Here is a 14,880-nt window from a genome sequence, read left to right as displayed (position 1 = left end):
AGACCACTCCGTTCTCCGAACATTTGATTCGTGAGGAGCAGGGGGGTGGAGCATTCAGGGGAGGGGGTGGAGTCAGGGCGGGGACTTTGGGGAAGGGGCAGGTATGGTATTGACCATAAGACGAAGTTTATGATCCTATGGCAAATATGTAAGTTAGTTCACATAACGTCACATGGAACTGCACAAAACTTAGTGGCGATGCAGAATCTATATCTTGTGCAGTTTTGAACTCATTTTCCTTTCTTGCATACCTGGGATAGTAGCATTAGTTTGCCAAAATTCTAAAAAGCAACAATTTAAGTGCATGTGCTTATCTTCCATGAATGCTCATCTATACATTGAGAACTGACTAAATGTTAACTTAATTTTTACTTATTATAGCAGAATAACTGATATCTAAGATTGTAAATACAATTAGATGCTTGTGTTTTACCTGCTGTGAATGACAAGTAAATGGTACAAAATTCTGTTCCAGAATATACACTGCAAGCCCTCCATTCTTTGATTGTGAAAGACTGAGAGAGTCTTAATAGTTTAAGTTTTATGATTAAGTATTTTAAATCTACAAAAATGCCATTGAACTGGAACAGTTTGCTATAGATGAAAGCCAAGCCTACCCACGTTCCTAAGAGAATAAAAAACTTTCAACTATATCAGCATGTTTTCAAAGAGAAATCTCAGTGTTCCCTGTAACAGATTAGTTGAAAATATTAAAATGCAGAGAAACTGACTAACCCTTATTTCAAGATCAGAATCAGCATCTTGTTTCATCTGTAATCAGATGCAATCAAAGATGATCTACTAAATTAGCAGACACCAAGAGAAAGTGCTACTTCAGGATCAGGTGATACAGATTAAGCTAGGTGTTATCTGATGGGCAGAGAAAATTACTAACTGGAATTATAATGTGTAAGTAAAGAAAAAAAAAACAAAGGCACTTTATGAGTTTCCCCACTGGTGATCATATGAAATTACAAAAGAACAACTTTATGTCTACCAGTGCTCTCATCTTCAAGTTTCAAAGTCACATTTACAGTTACTTCTATAGAATGTGCTGCCTTTCAACTACATACAAAGTCAAACAAATCTTATTTTATATACACATGCAAATATTAACTGCTCTATGAAGTCTCAGTATGAACTGTTATTGGTTTTGACACAGATACTCTAAAGCTTTGTATCAGTGTTCAATCTTGTTTCTACTGAAGTCATCATCAAGACCTCCACCAACTTCAGTGGGAGCAAATTAGGCTCGTCTATGGTCAATTTGACTGAAGGCATCAGATACACTCTTAGCTCAGTAATATCAGAAACAGAAAGGGTCAGATATACTGTGCATTTAAAGCAAGATTAAACCAATGTTACACACACACACACACACACACACACGGTATTTTTGCATCTAACAAGCAATATCAGTGAAATCTCAACTTGGGGAAGTGTCAGGTATACAAGCTAGTAAAAAAAAATGTAAGAAGGCACAACAGTTTAAAAATTTAGTTATAGTGGTCACATTTGAAGCAAAAGTCTATGCTGAAAAGTGATTTTGAAGACAGACATTACCTTCTCTATACTGCACCTAACATAGCAAGCCCCAATCATCATCCGGACAATACCATATTGTAAATACACCTCTACCCCAATATAAAGCTGTCTTCGGGAGCCAAAAAAAAAAATCTTACCGCATTATAGGTGAAACCGCATTATATCGAACTTGCTTTGATCCGCCGGAGTGTGCAGCCCCGCCCCGCCCCCCAGAGCGCTGCTTTACCGCGTTATATCGGGTCGCATTATATCGGGGTAGAGGTGTACATAAAACTAGCACCTTTAACTCAACAGACCTACTCTCCATTTGCATTCAGAGTCAGCGGGCTACTTCAGTCACAGTTTCCCCCCCCCCCCCCCCAACTCTCCCCTCTGCTATAAGCATTCAATGGCTATGAAAGAATATGGATTCTTCCAAATATACCTACACAATCCCATTGAAAACAAAAAGTTCCACAGGTATGTCTGACTGTGAAATCTTTATTATTAATGATTATGCACAAGACAAATGACTTTTGGGGGATAGGTGGGGTTTGTAGGACTGGCAATTAGGGAAGAGGTCTACTTGCAACACAACAAGCAGATCTGGAATTCACTGAGACACTCATGGAACCCCTCCTCCCCTCACCCATATACTTTTTACAGTAACATGTGAGAGCAGAACAAATGTTAAAAACCATCAACAAATTTAATAGTTATTTTTATTATTTCTATTACAGTAACATCTAGAGGCCACAACAGATTAGGTTTTCCCTATCCTAGGTACTGAACTACTTATGATCTAAACAGAAAAAACTGAAAGGGTAGGAAGGGAAAGAGGTGAAGTGAACTGCTCAGTGCCACAAAGCAGTGGCAGGGCCAGAAATAGAACTTAGGTCTCCAGATTACCCAAGACCCTATCCATTGGATCATGCTCCCATATTGTCAATGTCCATATTGTTTATTATGTCTATGTACACTGAGGAAGCAAGGAGAAAGGACTTCAGGGTACAAGAATTTGTGTTTTTAAAATACTAGCACAAACATGAAGATAATTGTATGCCACATATGGAGGTATTTCTTGGGCAATAAAGGCTTTGATTGGGTCATATGCACAAGACAGGTATTTAACACTGAAAGAATATTGACAAAGTATTAAGTTGTATCAATTTACATACCTGCTCATTTCCAAAGACAATGTCTGCAAATGTGTAATTTTCTAAAGGACAGAAAGAAAGGAAGTGTCACTTCATCTGCATGCAAAGTCACAACATGAGGACTTAAGTTTCATAGAAGTCAAACACTTTTGAAAATCCCACCCAAACCCAATGTCCAATAAAGTTAAGTGAACATACCTCCAGAGTTTTTGCATCTTACTGCTTTAAAGCATAGCTTTCCTCTCTCTCTACTGGCAAGTTTATAATCTGAAAGAAAGATGTTGAAAAAAAAATGTATTTCCCATTGACCTAGATGATTATATGGTCTCCACCCATAGCACCTGAGGACCTCCCAAAACCAGTATTTGCAATCTGTAAGCCTGATGCACATAGGAGACTAAGTATTTAGAAACTGCTCATGAACCAATATTGTACAAGTTACTTGTCTCAAAAACTGACTATAATAGAATTTACTTAACTTGGATTCTATATCTTATTTGCTAATAGATACAAAGAATCCATCTTGCTATAATTATCTGGTATACAGATAATGATATCAGTCAGTGAATGAAAGACTTCCATTTGCACCTCTAATTATTTCTAACTTGGAGTAGAACGTGTTGGAGTAGAGAAAGAAGGAGCAGGTGTGGGAAAGGAAACAATTACAGCATAGTAGTGTCTGACTGGTCTGGCCATCAATTCTAGTGCAACAGGAAGCCCACGTGTTTGGACTCATGTTCAAATAAGCAAAGAGCCAATTTTACAGGTATGGATAAAGTAAATTTGTGTAAACTGAAGTAGATTAAATTAAAAATACATAAAGGAAATAGATAACCGAATAAGTTAAGTATCATTCTACTGCTATAAAAATAAACAGATGTAATATAACAGAGGAAGCAAGGCGATGGAAATCGGCAGAATCTGAGAAGTAAACTCCACTAGTCAACCAATCCAAACAGTTAGGTTGAACTCTCAGTATACTGATGGATTTTTAGTTTATTGGTAGAGCAGAAATGTCTTTTAATGATAATGACAAATTAGTTTCTGAAATGGTAAAAAACAGAATTTACAAGAAATTAAAAAAAAAAAAAGACAAGAGAAAACAAGTAGATTTAAACAGTATAATCTGATGACTTCTCGCATAAGATTAACTGTTCTTTGCCAAAACAGAACAGTGACTAACTTATACTTGATAAAAATACAAACCTTTGTCTTCAGAGAGATTTACAGCTTTTTGTAACTTCCAGTGTTTGCTGTTACTTGATACTTGTACTATATGAAATTCTTTAACACCAGCTTCACTCTAAATAAGAATGAGAAAGTTAATTATGCCAATCTAAACCAACTGACAAAAGGAGCAAATTTTTATTCTAGAAATGAAGAGCCCTATTTCAAAACCTATGAGATCTGGCATCTTTGGGAAAGCCCTAATCCATATTATTTGTAATACAGGTATATCCAGAGGCCACAATAGATTGGAGTCCCTTTGTGCTAGGCATTGTACAAAGACAACAAGAAAGTCCCTAGCCTGACGAGCCTTCAAATTAAATAATCAGTCAAGAAAAAGAATGGAAGAAAAACAGAGGCATGGAGAGGTGACGTGTCACACAGCAAGACAGCAGCAGAGTTTGAATAGAACCCAGGCTGCCTGATTCTCAGTCCAGTTTTCTATCCACTAGGACACTTTGGGCTGGTCTACACTCGGGGGGGGGGGGGGGGGGGGGGGGGTTTCGATGTAAGATATGCAACTTCAGCTACGGGAATAGCATAGCTGAAGTCGAAGTATCTTATTTCGACTTTCCCACGCCGTGAGGACCCGAGGTTCGACAGCAGCGGCTCCCCTGTTGACTCCACTACCGCCGCTCGCCCTGGTGGAGTTCCGGAGTCGACGGGAGCGCATTCGGGGATCAATATATTGTGTCTAGACAAGACGTGATACATCGATCCCCGATAGATCGATTACTACACGCCGATTCGGCGGCTAGTCTGGACTTACCCTTTGACTCTATCCATATCACTATGTCTAAAATTACTTAGGTAAATATTTCACATCACGTGGGCCAGAAGCACAAAACCTATGTTTTAAATCAACGTTAAGACTTAATGTTGCCTAACAACTCCTGTTTTTCTTAACATTTCCAAGAATGATAAAAACATTCTGCACAATTCAGATGCATCTAAAACACTAATTTAAAATGTTTTATCTGAGACTGTTGAAGCCTACTGAGGTCAGAATTCCTGCCTCACACATCCTCTCATTGACAACTGCTCAAGAAACATTAACTTTAAAAACCAGCCAAAAGAACGGTAACACAATGTGCCTGTGCATATGAAATATTGCAGGGGTATTCAAACTGGGGGTAAGGACCCCTCAGAGGGTCGCGAGGTTATTACATGGGGGGTTGTGATCTGTCAGCCTCCACCCCAAGCCCCACTTTGCCTCCAGCATTTATAATGGTGATAAATATATAAAAAAAGTGTTTTTAATTTATTGGGGGGATCTCACTCAGAGGCTTACTATGTGAAAGGGGTCACCAGTACAAAAGTTTGAGAACCACTGAAATATTGGCTCAGTTCAGTGATTCAACTAGCCCCCAACTGTTTAAAAAAAAAAAAATCATCGGTAAGGATTCAGTTACATTATTCTGCTGTTTAGTGCAGACACTGTAGCTTCACCATTCTGGAGCATGGAAACTCCTAAATATGCATAATTCCACTATAGGCTATGCTAATAATTTCTAGTGAAATGGAATAGTCTAGTGGTCTGAACTCAGAAATGGAAGCCAGGAGCCTGGTTTCTAGTTGTATCTGACAAACTCCTTAAAAAGCTTTAGACAGTCATTTAACCTTTCTGCCTCACTTTATCAGCATAAAAATCTCTCTCTCCTTCAAAGGAATGTTGTGATAAATATTTAATCTGTTTTTAAAAAGTTACCTACCAGTATCAATTTCTAGTGCTACCCAAATATTACAAATTAAGAAATATTCAAGTTACAATATCAATAGGTTTAATGAGCCAAAGATAATAGTGAAAAGCTCATTAAATTTAGCATTACATGTGGAATTCCCTCCGACAGCCAGGTTAGAGAACTACTGAACATTTTTCTTTGATCTTGTCTTCCAGCCAGCTCTGCTGTGGCAGCCAACCATGGCTACACTGGTGATACCACATTACTAGAAGAATTCTGCCAAATTACACAGCTGGCCTCAAAGTCCCTCCCTCCTCCCCCACCCCATTGTTAAAATTTAAACACTATCTTGTATATTAGTTTACAATAGTTTATATCTTGGTGGTAGAACATCTTTAAAAAAAAATGAAGCAAAAAAGGCACTTATTGACTCCTAAGATCAGGATTTCAGAATGAATAGAATGCAACCTGCAATTGGTTCATACCCTGGGTTGTACTCAGCTGGTTGAGGGCAATAAAGCAGCAAAATTCTGCAAATCCTAGGACCTAGTAAGGGTACAAAGCAAAAGAGCAGCTATCCCGGACTCCTACCTGCTGCCCCCCTCCCTCTTTATAACGAATACCAGCACAGCACCAGAAACAGTGTTACAGTGAACAAGAGTTAAATGCAATATGTTCAGTGAGAAGCACGCTTACAAGTGCCCATATAACAGACCTACAATGACAGAGCCTCACACAAAAAACTCATCTGTCATTTCTTATGAACCAATCTCTAAACTTGGCTTGTAACAAGTACATTTGGGTTTTTGGGTGTAGTGTGGAAAAAGATTGCGAACCAGCGCTACAGATCATGCCAAGCTATTGCACCAGCAGCACCCATTACTTCAATTAGGGGGACCTACCAGGTTGAGAGTTTGGCTAGTAGGTGTAAGCAAGAGTCAAAGACTCAGATTCCAAGTTCATAATGTTGAACTGAATCATTTTTTCATTTGCAGTTAGCAACAAAACTTGTGTGATGGAATGAAAGGCTTAGATATGCCATTCACAGTTAGTTGTCCATGCTTTGCAACTAATGGGCATGAAGAATGCTTCAAATGTAACTTACAATGCATACCCTTTCAAGTCAAATAAAACCTGACACCTATCATAGTTCCTAAAATATATTTGGGGGGAGGGAGGAATTACAGTGGAACTTGTCTACACTGAACTTTGATTTAGTGAAATTCCACTTGTAGTTGAAGAGTCCTAAATTGCTTCAATGCATTTTATTGAGCAAGTTTCACTTAGAACTTCATGTTTATAATACATCTGTTTTGCAAAATAGTTTGTCTTAATTAGCACATTAAAGAGAAACTTGCCTATCAACAGACCAAGCACATGCTTACAGAAACACATCCAGACATGCAGCCATGAGAGTAAACCCTGGTAAAAGAGTAGAAAGACAAAATAAAATCCCCTTTTCTAAACCAACTTACAGTATTGATATTTTCCACATCCACAAACACCAGCATATTGTCCCCTTTGCCTTCATCCTCAAGGGCATTACTTCTGCAGACAGTAGCTCGAACATTCAAAGATCGGCTGGTACAAATCACTGCAGTGTGTCTTAATACTCTATGACTAGAAAGAAAGAATCAGGTTCTAAATTGCAATACTGGTTTATCAGAGAAATTCTCATTAACAAGTATGCTTTTACATTTAAAGGCAGATGTAATCAGGCCATAAATTTGTTTCCAGCTCCCGCTGAGAAGACATCCTTTGCTATATAGCATCTTCCACTCCAAGATAAAAGATATAGCAAGTTGACACTCCTGTTTGTAGGTGTTTGAAAACCTGTACTACTGATTAGGCTCAAGGTTCTGGAGAATGTCAATACAAGAACCACAATACTGACACAGGTTCAGATATAGCCAGTTGCAGGGGAAAAAAAAAAAGTTTATGGCTGCTGGTCCTAAATTTTAAACGTGTTAGTCTAGTGAGTACTTCAGTGCTGATAAACAAAATATGTTAATTCCTTTAGTGCCCAAAGTTCCCATATATCAGTCTGTATTTTGAAAAGTACAACTTTCAATTAGCTACAGTCACACACACATATGCTGAGTATTTGAGCACTTTAAAGTGTGATTTTAGTCCAAAAAGACTAAAAATGGCACCACATTCAAAAACATCTGATACCTGTGCGCATCCAGAATCTTAACTACTTACTCCAGCAAAAAAGGCTTATTTCTAATCCTGTTAGCAGTGCAAGAGCAAGTCAACTATTGTGAGCTTTATATTTTTCTAGCTAGCAAGTACCTGACAAAAGATACAACTTGACCAATTTTCTGAAGGTCTACAGGCAGGCCTGCCTGTAGTCTGCAATACATCAGAAAGTGAGTTCTGCAGACCTTTTACTGAGACACTCTGCACTTGGAAGATGACAGGAGGCCTGTGAAATTCACAGAGCACAAGTATAATATGCTCATAGCAAAGTCAATCAGTATTTGATAGTGTGTATCCAGTTACATTATATGCTCTAAGGACACAACCCACTTAAGCCTGTAGGATAGGTATTTATAGGGAGCTAAACGACAAAGAATTCTTCAGTCCAGTTTACAGAATTCACTTCTCTTAGACTTGAGAGAGATGAGGTGGGAGAGGTAATATCTTTTATTAGACCAACTTCTGTTGGTGAGAGACACAAACTTTTGAGCTCCACAGAGCTCTTCTCCTGTTAGATTTGGCAAGTAAACTGAACTGTAGCTAGGTGCTTTTTATGGACTACATCACTATAATATACAAGTAGCTTAGCCTCATTAATTCTTCAACATCTATTTGAGATAGTGAAATATTCTCACTTTACAGATGGGGAACAGTGAAAAAGACTAAGTAAGTCGTCCAAGGTCACATAGGAAGTATTGATACAACTAGGAACAGAACTCAGATCTCCCAAGTCCCAGTGACTTAATCTAGGTAAAGCTAGAGGTTGAGAAGATGCAGCAAGCCAAAAATATGAACATCATCCCTGCACTGATTTGAAAGTGTAAGAACCAGCCAGGACATAAATTATGAAGGGGGAAAAAATGAAAGGCAGAGAAGAAAGAGGGATTGAAAACACTGAATTCTCCACTCTGATCTATGAGCAGATAGAAATTAAAACATTAGGTGAATGTATTGGTTCACTAGTCTCCTGAAGGCTCACTCCTCCACTGTCTGGACAACTGATGCTTGATCAACTGATAGGCTCTAAAGAACCATGCTGTTTACAAAACACTGAGCCCCTATCTGCTGCTACTCCTAAACTGTATTAGCCAGGACAGGGACTGAACCTAAGAAGCAGTACAAGGCTCTCTGTAGAACCATAGGAGAAAGGCACAATAAGGAAGGGCATGTTATGGGAACAGCTGATGCATCTTGTACACTCTTTGGAAGCTTGGGAGTGGACACTGGATGCAAATGTGGTTCACCTCTGTTATAAGGGAAAAAAGGAAGAAGGAACCTGTGGATATTTGGGAATCTGGAGGGGTGAAGCAGCCAAGCATTGTGTTGGTGGCTCCTTGTGGCGGATATCCAATGCAGGAACTCTGTATGGAAGGGATACAGTTATCAAGTAATATGGATTGGAAAAGGATTTAAAAGGAAGGCACTCCTTATAGGAGCTGCGGAAAAGGGCTTGGCGCCCCCACGTCTTGAACAGCAGGGAGCTGACCCCCTCCTCCCTGCACTGTACAATTTGTTTCCAGATATTCCCAGCTATTAAAAGGAAATAAAGGTGCAGCCTAATTAACCCACATCCATGGCCTCCTGTCGTTCTTTCAGTGTGGACAATCTCTTCTTGCCTATGTCAACCGGATTAGCTGCTATTTTGTAGGTGGTAACAAGAAAAAAAAAAGGCACAGAAAAACACCACAAATGGTAAGGCCACCTTCTCTCCAGATGAGTAGCAAAACAAGTATCTTGAGTAAGAAAGTGAAAAGATATTACTCTGATTTTGTATTTGTAAAAAAGCTATTTGTTTTTGAATACTGGTTGAAGAAATTAATAAGTTGGAACTGCTGGCCAAGTTCTGAGCAGAAAGCAAACTTCCTTGAGGCTCTGATGTGGACAGAGCTTCCCTTTTATAGTATCCAATAGCAACCACTCCACTCTCTCTTCCCCTATGGAAACAAGGCAACCCACGAGCAAGAACTAAATATGCTTCCATGGCAAAAGCCTGACTTCACATACATTGTCCTTTGCTAAGAATTCATGGAGATTTCTTTCATTCATGAGTGTAGTACTTTGCATATATTTTGGACTGAGCAATTTTCCAACAGTTTGACAATTTAACCAGAAAGTTAATCTAGCAAGCGGTGAGTTCAGTGTCATCTATATAGCCACTGATGTTTATGCTTTGCTATACTACTACAGCAAAGTTAAGCACCAATTAGACACCGCTTTCATTTTTATGTCACTTAAGTCCAGAAATATTTAACATATCTAAATACATTTAGTGTCAAGTAGTTTACGAGGTGAGACCTAATTTAGTTTGAAAAAGCTAGTTTAAAAAAAACAAACACTTACCACATTTTTGAGTGTTTTTTAATACTTTCATAGTAAAACAAAAAGTTTATTTCATGAACCCCTTCTTCATCTGGTCCATGTAACCACATTGGCAGCTGGATTGAAGCCCCAGGGAGGAGGACAGAGTCAGGAAGTGGGACATGTATCACCTCTGGCTGACTTCCTGTGCCAAGCCCAAAGTTTACAGAAGAAGCTGATGACATCAGTGCTGTGCATACAGAGGTAGAATCTGTCACAACAGTCTTGTAAGCACTACAGTTTTCAGAAGCTGATGGACTCAGTGGTGTTAGAACAGCAGTATTTCCACCAAAAGTAAAAAATTCTGGATGTTTTGATACAACCTTCAGTGCAGTAAGAGGACACTTGCTCACATTCACAAATTCTACATATGCTTTTCTGATTTCTCCACAGAGCAGCCCTGTAGGAAAATTTATAAAGAATACCTGCATTGGGGGGGGGAAAAATTATAAGGTTAACAATTTAATAGTAACAGATTTCTGAAAATAACTTGAAGCCACCACGGTATTTATAAACTAAAATTCTAATTTGTCAATGTTAAATTTAAAAGTAAAGGGAATCATACTGAACCCTAGCAAATGAAGGAATTTTTCTATTTCATTTTTGCTTTCACTGACCCCTTTTATACTCAGGAAATAAGGCCCTACTTTGGGAAATTAGGTTTTGCAACTGGAGATAGGAAAACCAAAATGCTAATTTGCCAGCTATATTTTTTTTCTTGCAGCTTTTACGAATAAAGTTTTGTTAACTCAAATTCTGGCAGAAGTGTATATACTCCAACAGGGGCACAAATTTGTGATGATACCTGTAACTCTCTGAGGTATCACCTGAATTAGATACAAACTTAGTACTTGGAAAAACTGTACAGCTGTAAAAGAATGACTTACATAATCCACTACATTCTGCCCCTTTATAAGATTGCGATCTTTTGACCTAACATCCAAAATGGCAATGCTATAAATAAAGTTAAACCAAAAGTAAAAAATATTACTATTTTATAAAGGTATAGTTGAACGTTTGACTATGTGCTCAAATTATTAGCAGGGGAGAATATAAAATACCTCCAACAAGGGCATTTCCTCAGTTATAATAGGATCTAAACGTCGATCTGGTCCATATTTAATCGATGTTTTTTCTTCTTTTGTATTATTAAGTCGAGGGCCCTGAATTTCTAAGTCCTGTCGTCCTCGTACAGACATCCCATTATAGACCAATTTTCCTGAAATAACAACCAGCAGTGTGAAACCATGAAGTTACATAAGCAAAATAGTTTGTTATTTTTTCAGCCTCAAATCCTTTCAATTTCATGGCTTTCTAAAAAAGAAGATATACTTAAAAACCATTTACTATTTTTCATTTTAAGTGTGAATACAATGATTATTAATAGTGCCCTACCAAATTCACGGCTACGAAAAACACATCATGGCCGTGAAATCTGGTCTTTTGTGTACTTTTATTCTATACTATACAGATTTCACAGGGGAGATTAGCATTTCTCAAACTGGGAGTCCTGATCCAAAAGGGGCTCATGGGAAGTTGCAAAGTTATTGTAGGGGGGGTCATGGTATTGCCACCCTTACTTCTGAGCTGCCTTCAGAACTGGGTGGCCGGAAAGCATCGGCTGCTGGCCACGCATCCAGTTCTGAAAGGCAGCACTGCCGGGAGCAGTGCAAAAGTAATGGCGGCAATGGGCATCCGGAGAATGGTGGCTGCTAGCTGAGGGCCCAGCTCTGAAAGCAGCAGTACAGAAATAAGGGAAGCAATATCATACCGTGTCACCCTTACTCCTGCACTGCTACTGGCGGTGGTGCTGCCTTCAGAGCTGGGCTCCCGGCCGGCAGCTGCTGTTCTCCAACCACCCACCTCTGAAGGCAGCACTGCCGGCAGCAGCAGCAGCAGTGCAGAAGTAAGGGTGGCAATACCACGACCCTCCTACAATAATCTTGTGATACCTCCACATCCCCCTTTTGGGTCAGGACCTCTACAGTTACAACAGTGAAATTTCAGATTTAAATATCTGAAATCATGAAATTTATTATTTTAAAATCCTGTGACTGTAAATTTCACCAAAATGGACTGAATTTAGTAGGGCCCTAATTATTAAAGATTAAATAGCACCCTTAGAGACTAGTACTCATGGAACAGGAACTGCACTGGCAGTGCACTCTGCACCTGCATAGAAGCCATGCCTCAACTGTTTTGGAAGGACCAAAAGAAGATTAGGTAAAAACTGAACTATCAAGTCTTATCCTCGCAGAAATGTCAGAAAACCCAATTAGATGGGTCTTCTGACAGTTCTTAACTAGGGACTGGATTGAGACCAATCACACAGGCATAGATAGTAAAATATTTTTAGCACCTTAGAGACTAACAAATTTATTAGAGCATAAGCTTTCGTGGGCTACAGCCCACTTCTTCACGAAAGCTTATGCTCTAATAAATTTGTTAGTCTCTAAGGTGCCACAAGTACTCCTGTTCTTTTTGCGGATACAGACTAACATGGCTGCTACTCTGAAACCTAAAATATTTTTGTTTCATTCCTAACCTTAGTTGAACTTCTGTATAAAGTTAGAGAACAAGATCTTTCCTGGAAGATGGTTTAGAAGGAAGAAGAGGGAAAGATACAGACCTATTTTGAAATGAAGTTAAAAATTTTATGAAAGCAAGTTCAGAATGTGCCCCCCTTCACCCACACTGGTCAAAGAAAATTAAAAAGGAGTGTAAAACATGATAGATAGAAATCACTAAATGTGGTCATTTTGAAAGACTAAAAGTAAGAGACACTAACCGGGGGGGAGGGATGGGGGGGCGGGGGGAGGATCATAAGTAGAGCCATCCAGCTTCCTGTATACTAGGAGTCAGCAACCTATGGCACGCAGCTCCCTGCCGCGGTCCCGGCCCCCAGCCCCACTCAGCCCCCCTGCCCACTGCTCTTCCCTGCCGGGGCAGGAGGCAGAAGCTTGGTTCTGCGGCAGGCAAGCTTCCCCCCTCCCCCACTTCTTCCCCCAGCATGGTGCTTTCCTGTCCCTCCTCCTCTCCTTCCCTGCACCCAATCAGCTGATGGTCCTAGCGAGGGGGGGGGGGGGGAGAGGGGAAGAGCGGCAGCATGCACACAGCTCCGTAGAGGACGCAGAGAGATAGGGACGGAGCCTGGGGAAAGGGGGTGCAACAGGGCATAGCCCTTCCAGCCCCCTGCCATGAGCCGCTCAGGGAAGGGGGCTGGGAGCACCCCCACAAGCCCAGCACCCCCCATCCCTCTGCCCTGAACCTCCCCCCCCATACACCCAGCCTTCTGCCCTGCACCTGCACACACCCCCCCAGCCCTGAACCCACCCCCACCCCAACACACACCCAGCCTTCTGCCCTGATCTCTGAACCCCCCCCCCCACACACACACACACACCAGCCTTCTGCCTTGAATCCACTCCCCTAGCCCTCTGCCCTGACCCCCGAAACACCCTCCCCCCCCCCAAGTCTGGGGTCCCGGCCGCAGCCCTGATCAGCCCGCTGCTGGCCTAGGTGAACAGAACTCCAGGCTGGCAGCGAGCTGAGCAGGCTGGTGGCATAAGATCAGCATTTTAATTTAATTTTAAATGACACTTAAACATTTTGAAAACCTTGTTTACTTTACATACAATAGTTTAGTTATATAATATAGACTTATAGAAAGAGACCTTCTAAAACGTTAAAATGTATTGCTGGCACGCGAAAACTTAAATTAGAGTGAATAAATGAAGACTCGGCACACCACTTCTGAAAGGCTGCCGACCCCTGCTCCATACAAAGTATGTATCTAAAGGAATAGCATGTTTTAGGAAAGGAGAAAGGGATAACAACTGAAACATTTAAGATGTCCTTGGCTGAAGAAATTTTTAATGTCATATCAAATCTGATTAAATTATAGCTTGACAACAAACTATGCCTGAGAACTGCAAGTGGCACTGAGATAGGAGGAGACAGCTAGAAGAGAAGTAAATGGAGAGGGACTCTAGAGAAGAAGAAAGTTGCAAAGGCTAAAGAAGGCAAAACATAGTAAATGTGAATTTGTTTGGACTTAGATTTGATTTTTAATGTTCCTGTTTTTTTTTTCCTTAAACCCAGGATACAAATGCTGAAGGGAAAGTAGTTTAGGCAACGGTAAACCTCTACTTCCCTTACATCCTCTTTCTACGTGCTGCTTCAGTCTGCCACTTGTGTCCACTTACTTCATCAGTCTCTCCTTCTTTCTTTAGACATTACCCCTCCACCACCACCAGCTGCCACTGTTTACCTGGCAGACTTCAGTTCTATTCTGTGGTACAAACTAATATTCTCTGCCATTTCTCAGGGGAATGCCATATCCTTACCTGCTTGCAATCCAATAGAAGGATCAATCCCATCTAACATCATAGTACCCTGAATAGTGCCAAGATTGTAAACGACTCCCAGAATATGTAGCTCCCCTGTTTGATGGGGAAAGAGCTTTAGTCTTGCCTGTGGAGATACGTTAAATTTTGTTGTTGTTGCTACTAAGAAAATTTTTTTTACATTCAATGTCCCATTTTTACAAAAATTCATAGCATTCATTATATAATCATGTATCAGCTGCAACTGTATATTACACAAATTAAATCAGAAAAGTGTTAATTGTAACTAACTCAATATCTACAAGATTTTTCATTTTTGCAGAATAGTTCATTTGCACATCAGTAGAGAAATTATCAAGCACATAGGGAAAAAAATCTCTTCAG

The 14,880-nt window shown here is 40.0% G+C and overlaps 1 protein-coding gene across 9 annotated transcripts in view; it reads right to left on the bottom strand.

Moving 5' to 3' along the window:
- TRAPPC8 (trafficking protein particle complex subunit 8) overlaps positions 1-14,880 on the bottom strand; it is a 113,853-nt gene that overhangs the window by 28,417 nt on the left and 70,556 nt on the right. For all 9 annotated transcript variants that reach the window (XR_008443849.1, XM_054018457.1, XM_054018459.1 and 6 more), the window contains 7 exons: positions 14,497-14,623; positions 11,212-11,369; positions 10,133-10,575; positions 7,066-7,210; positions 3,888-3,984; positions 2,880-2,948; positions 2,703-2,743 (listed from right to left, as the gene is read on the bottom strand). Coding sequence is in view for 8 of the 9 variants with exons in the window: in XM_054018457.1 (XP_053874432.1) it covers positions 2,703-2,743; positions 2,880-2,948; positions 3,888-3,984; positions 7,066-7,210; positions 10,133-10,575; positions 11,212-11,369; positions 14,497-14,623 (1,080 nt within the window). In the remaining variant the exon portion in view is untranslated. The remainder of the gene's footprint in view (positions 1-2,702; positions 2,744-2,879; positions 2,949-3,887; positions 3,985-7,065; positions 7,211-10,132; positions 10,576-11,211; positions 11,370-14,496; positions 14,624-14,880) is intronic.

The sequence above is a fragment of the Malaclemys terrapin genome, chromosome 2, assembly GCF_027887155.1.
Source record: "Malaclemys terrapin pileata isolate rMalTer1 chromosome 2, rMalTer1.hap1, whole genome shotgun sequence".
Lineage (NCBI taxonomy): Eukaryota > Metazoa > Chordata > Testudines > Emydidae > Malaclemys > Malaclemys terrapin.
The sequence above is the reverse complement of the archived record's forward strand: the minus strand, read 5'-3'. Positions and strand labels throughout refer to the sequence as shown.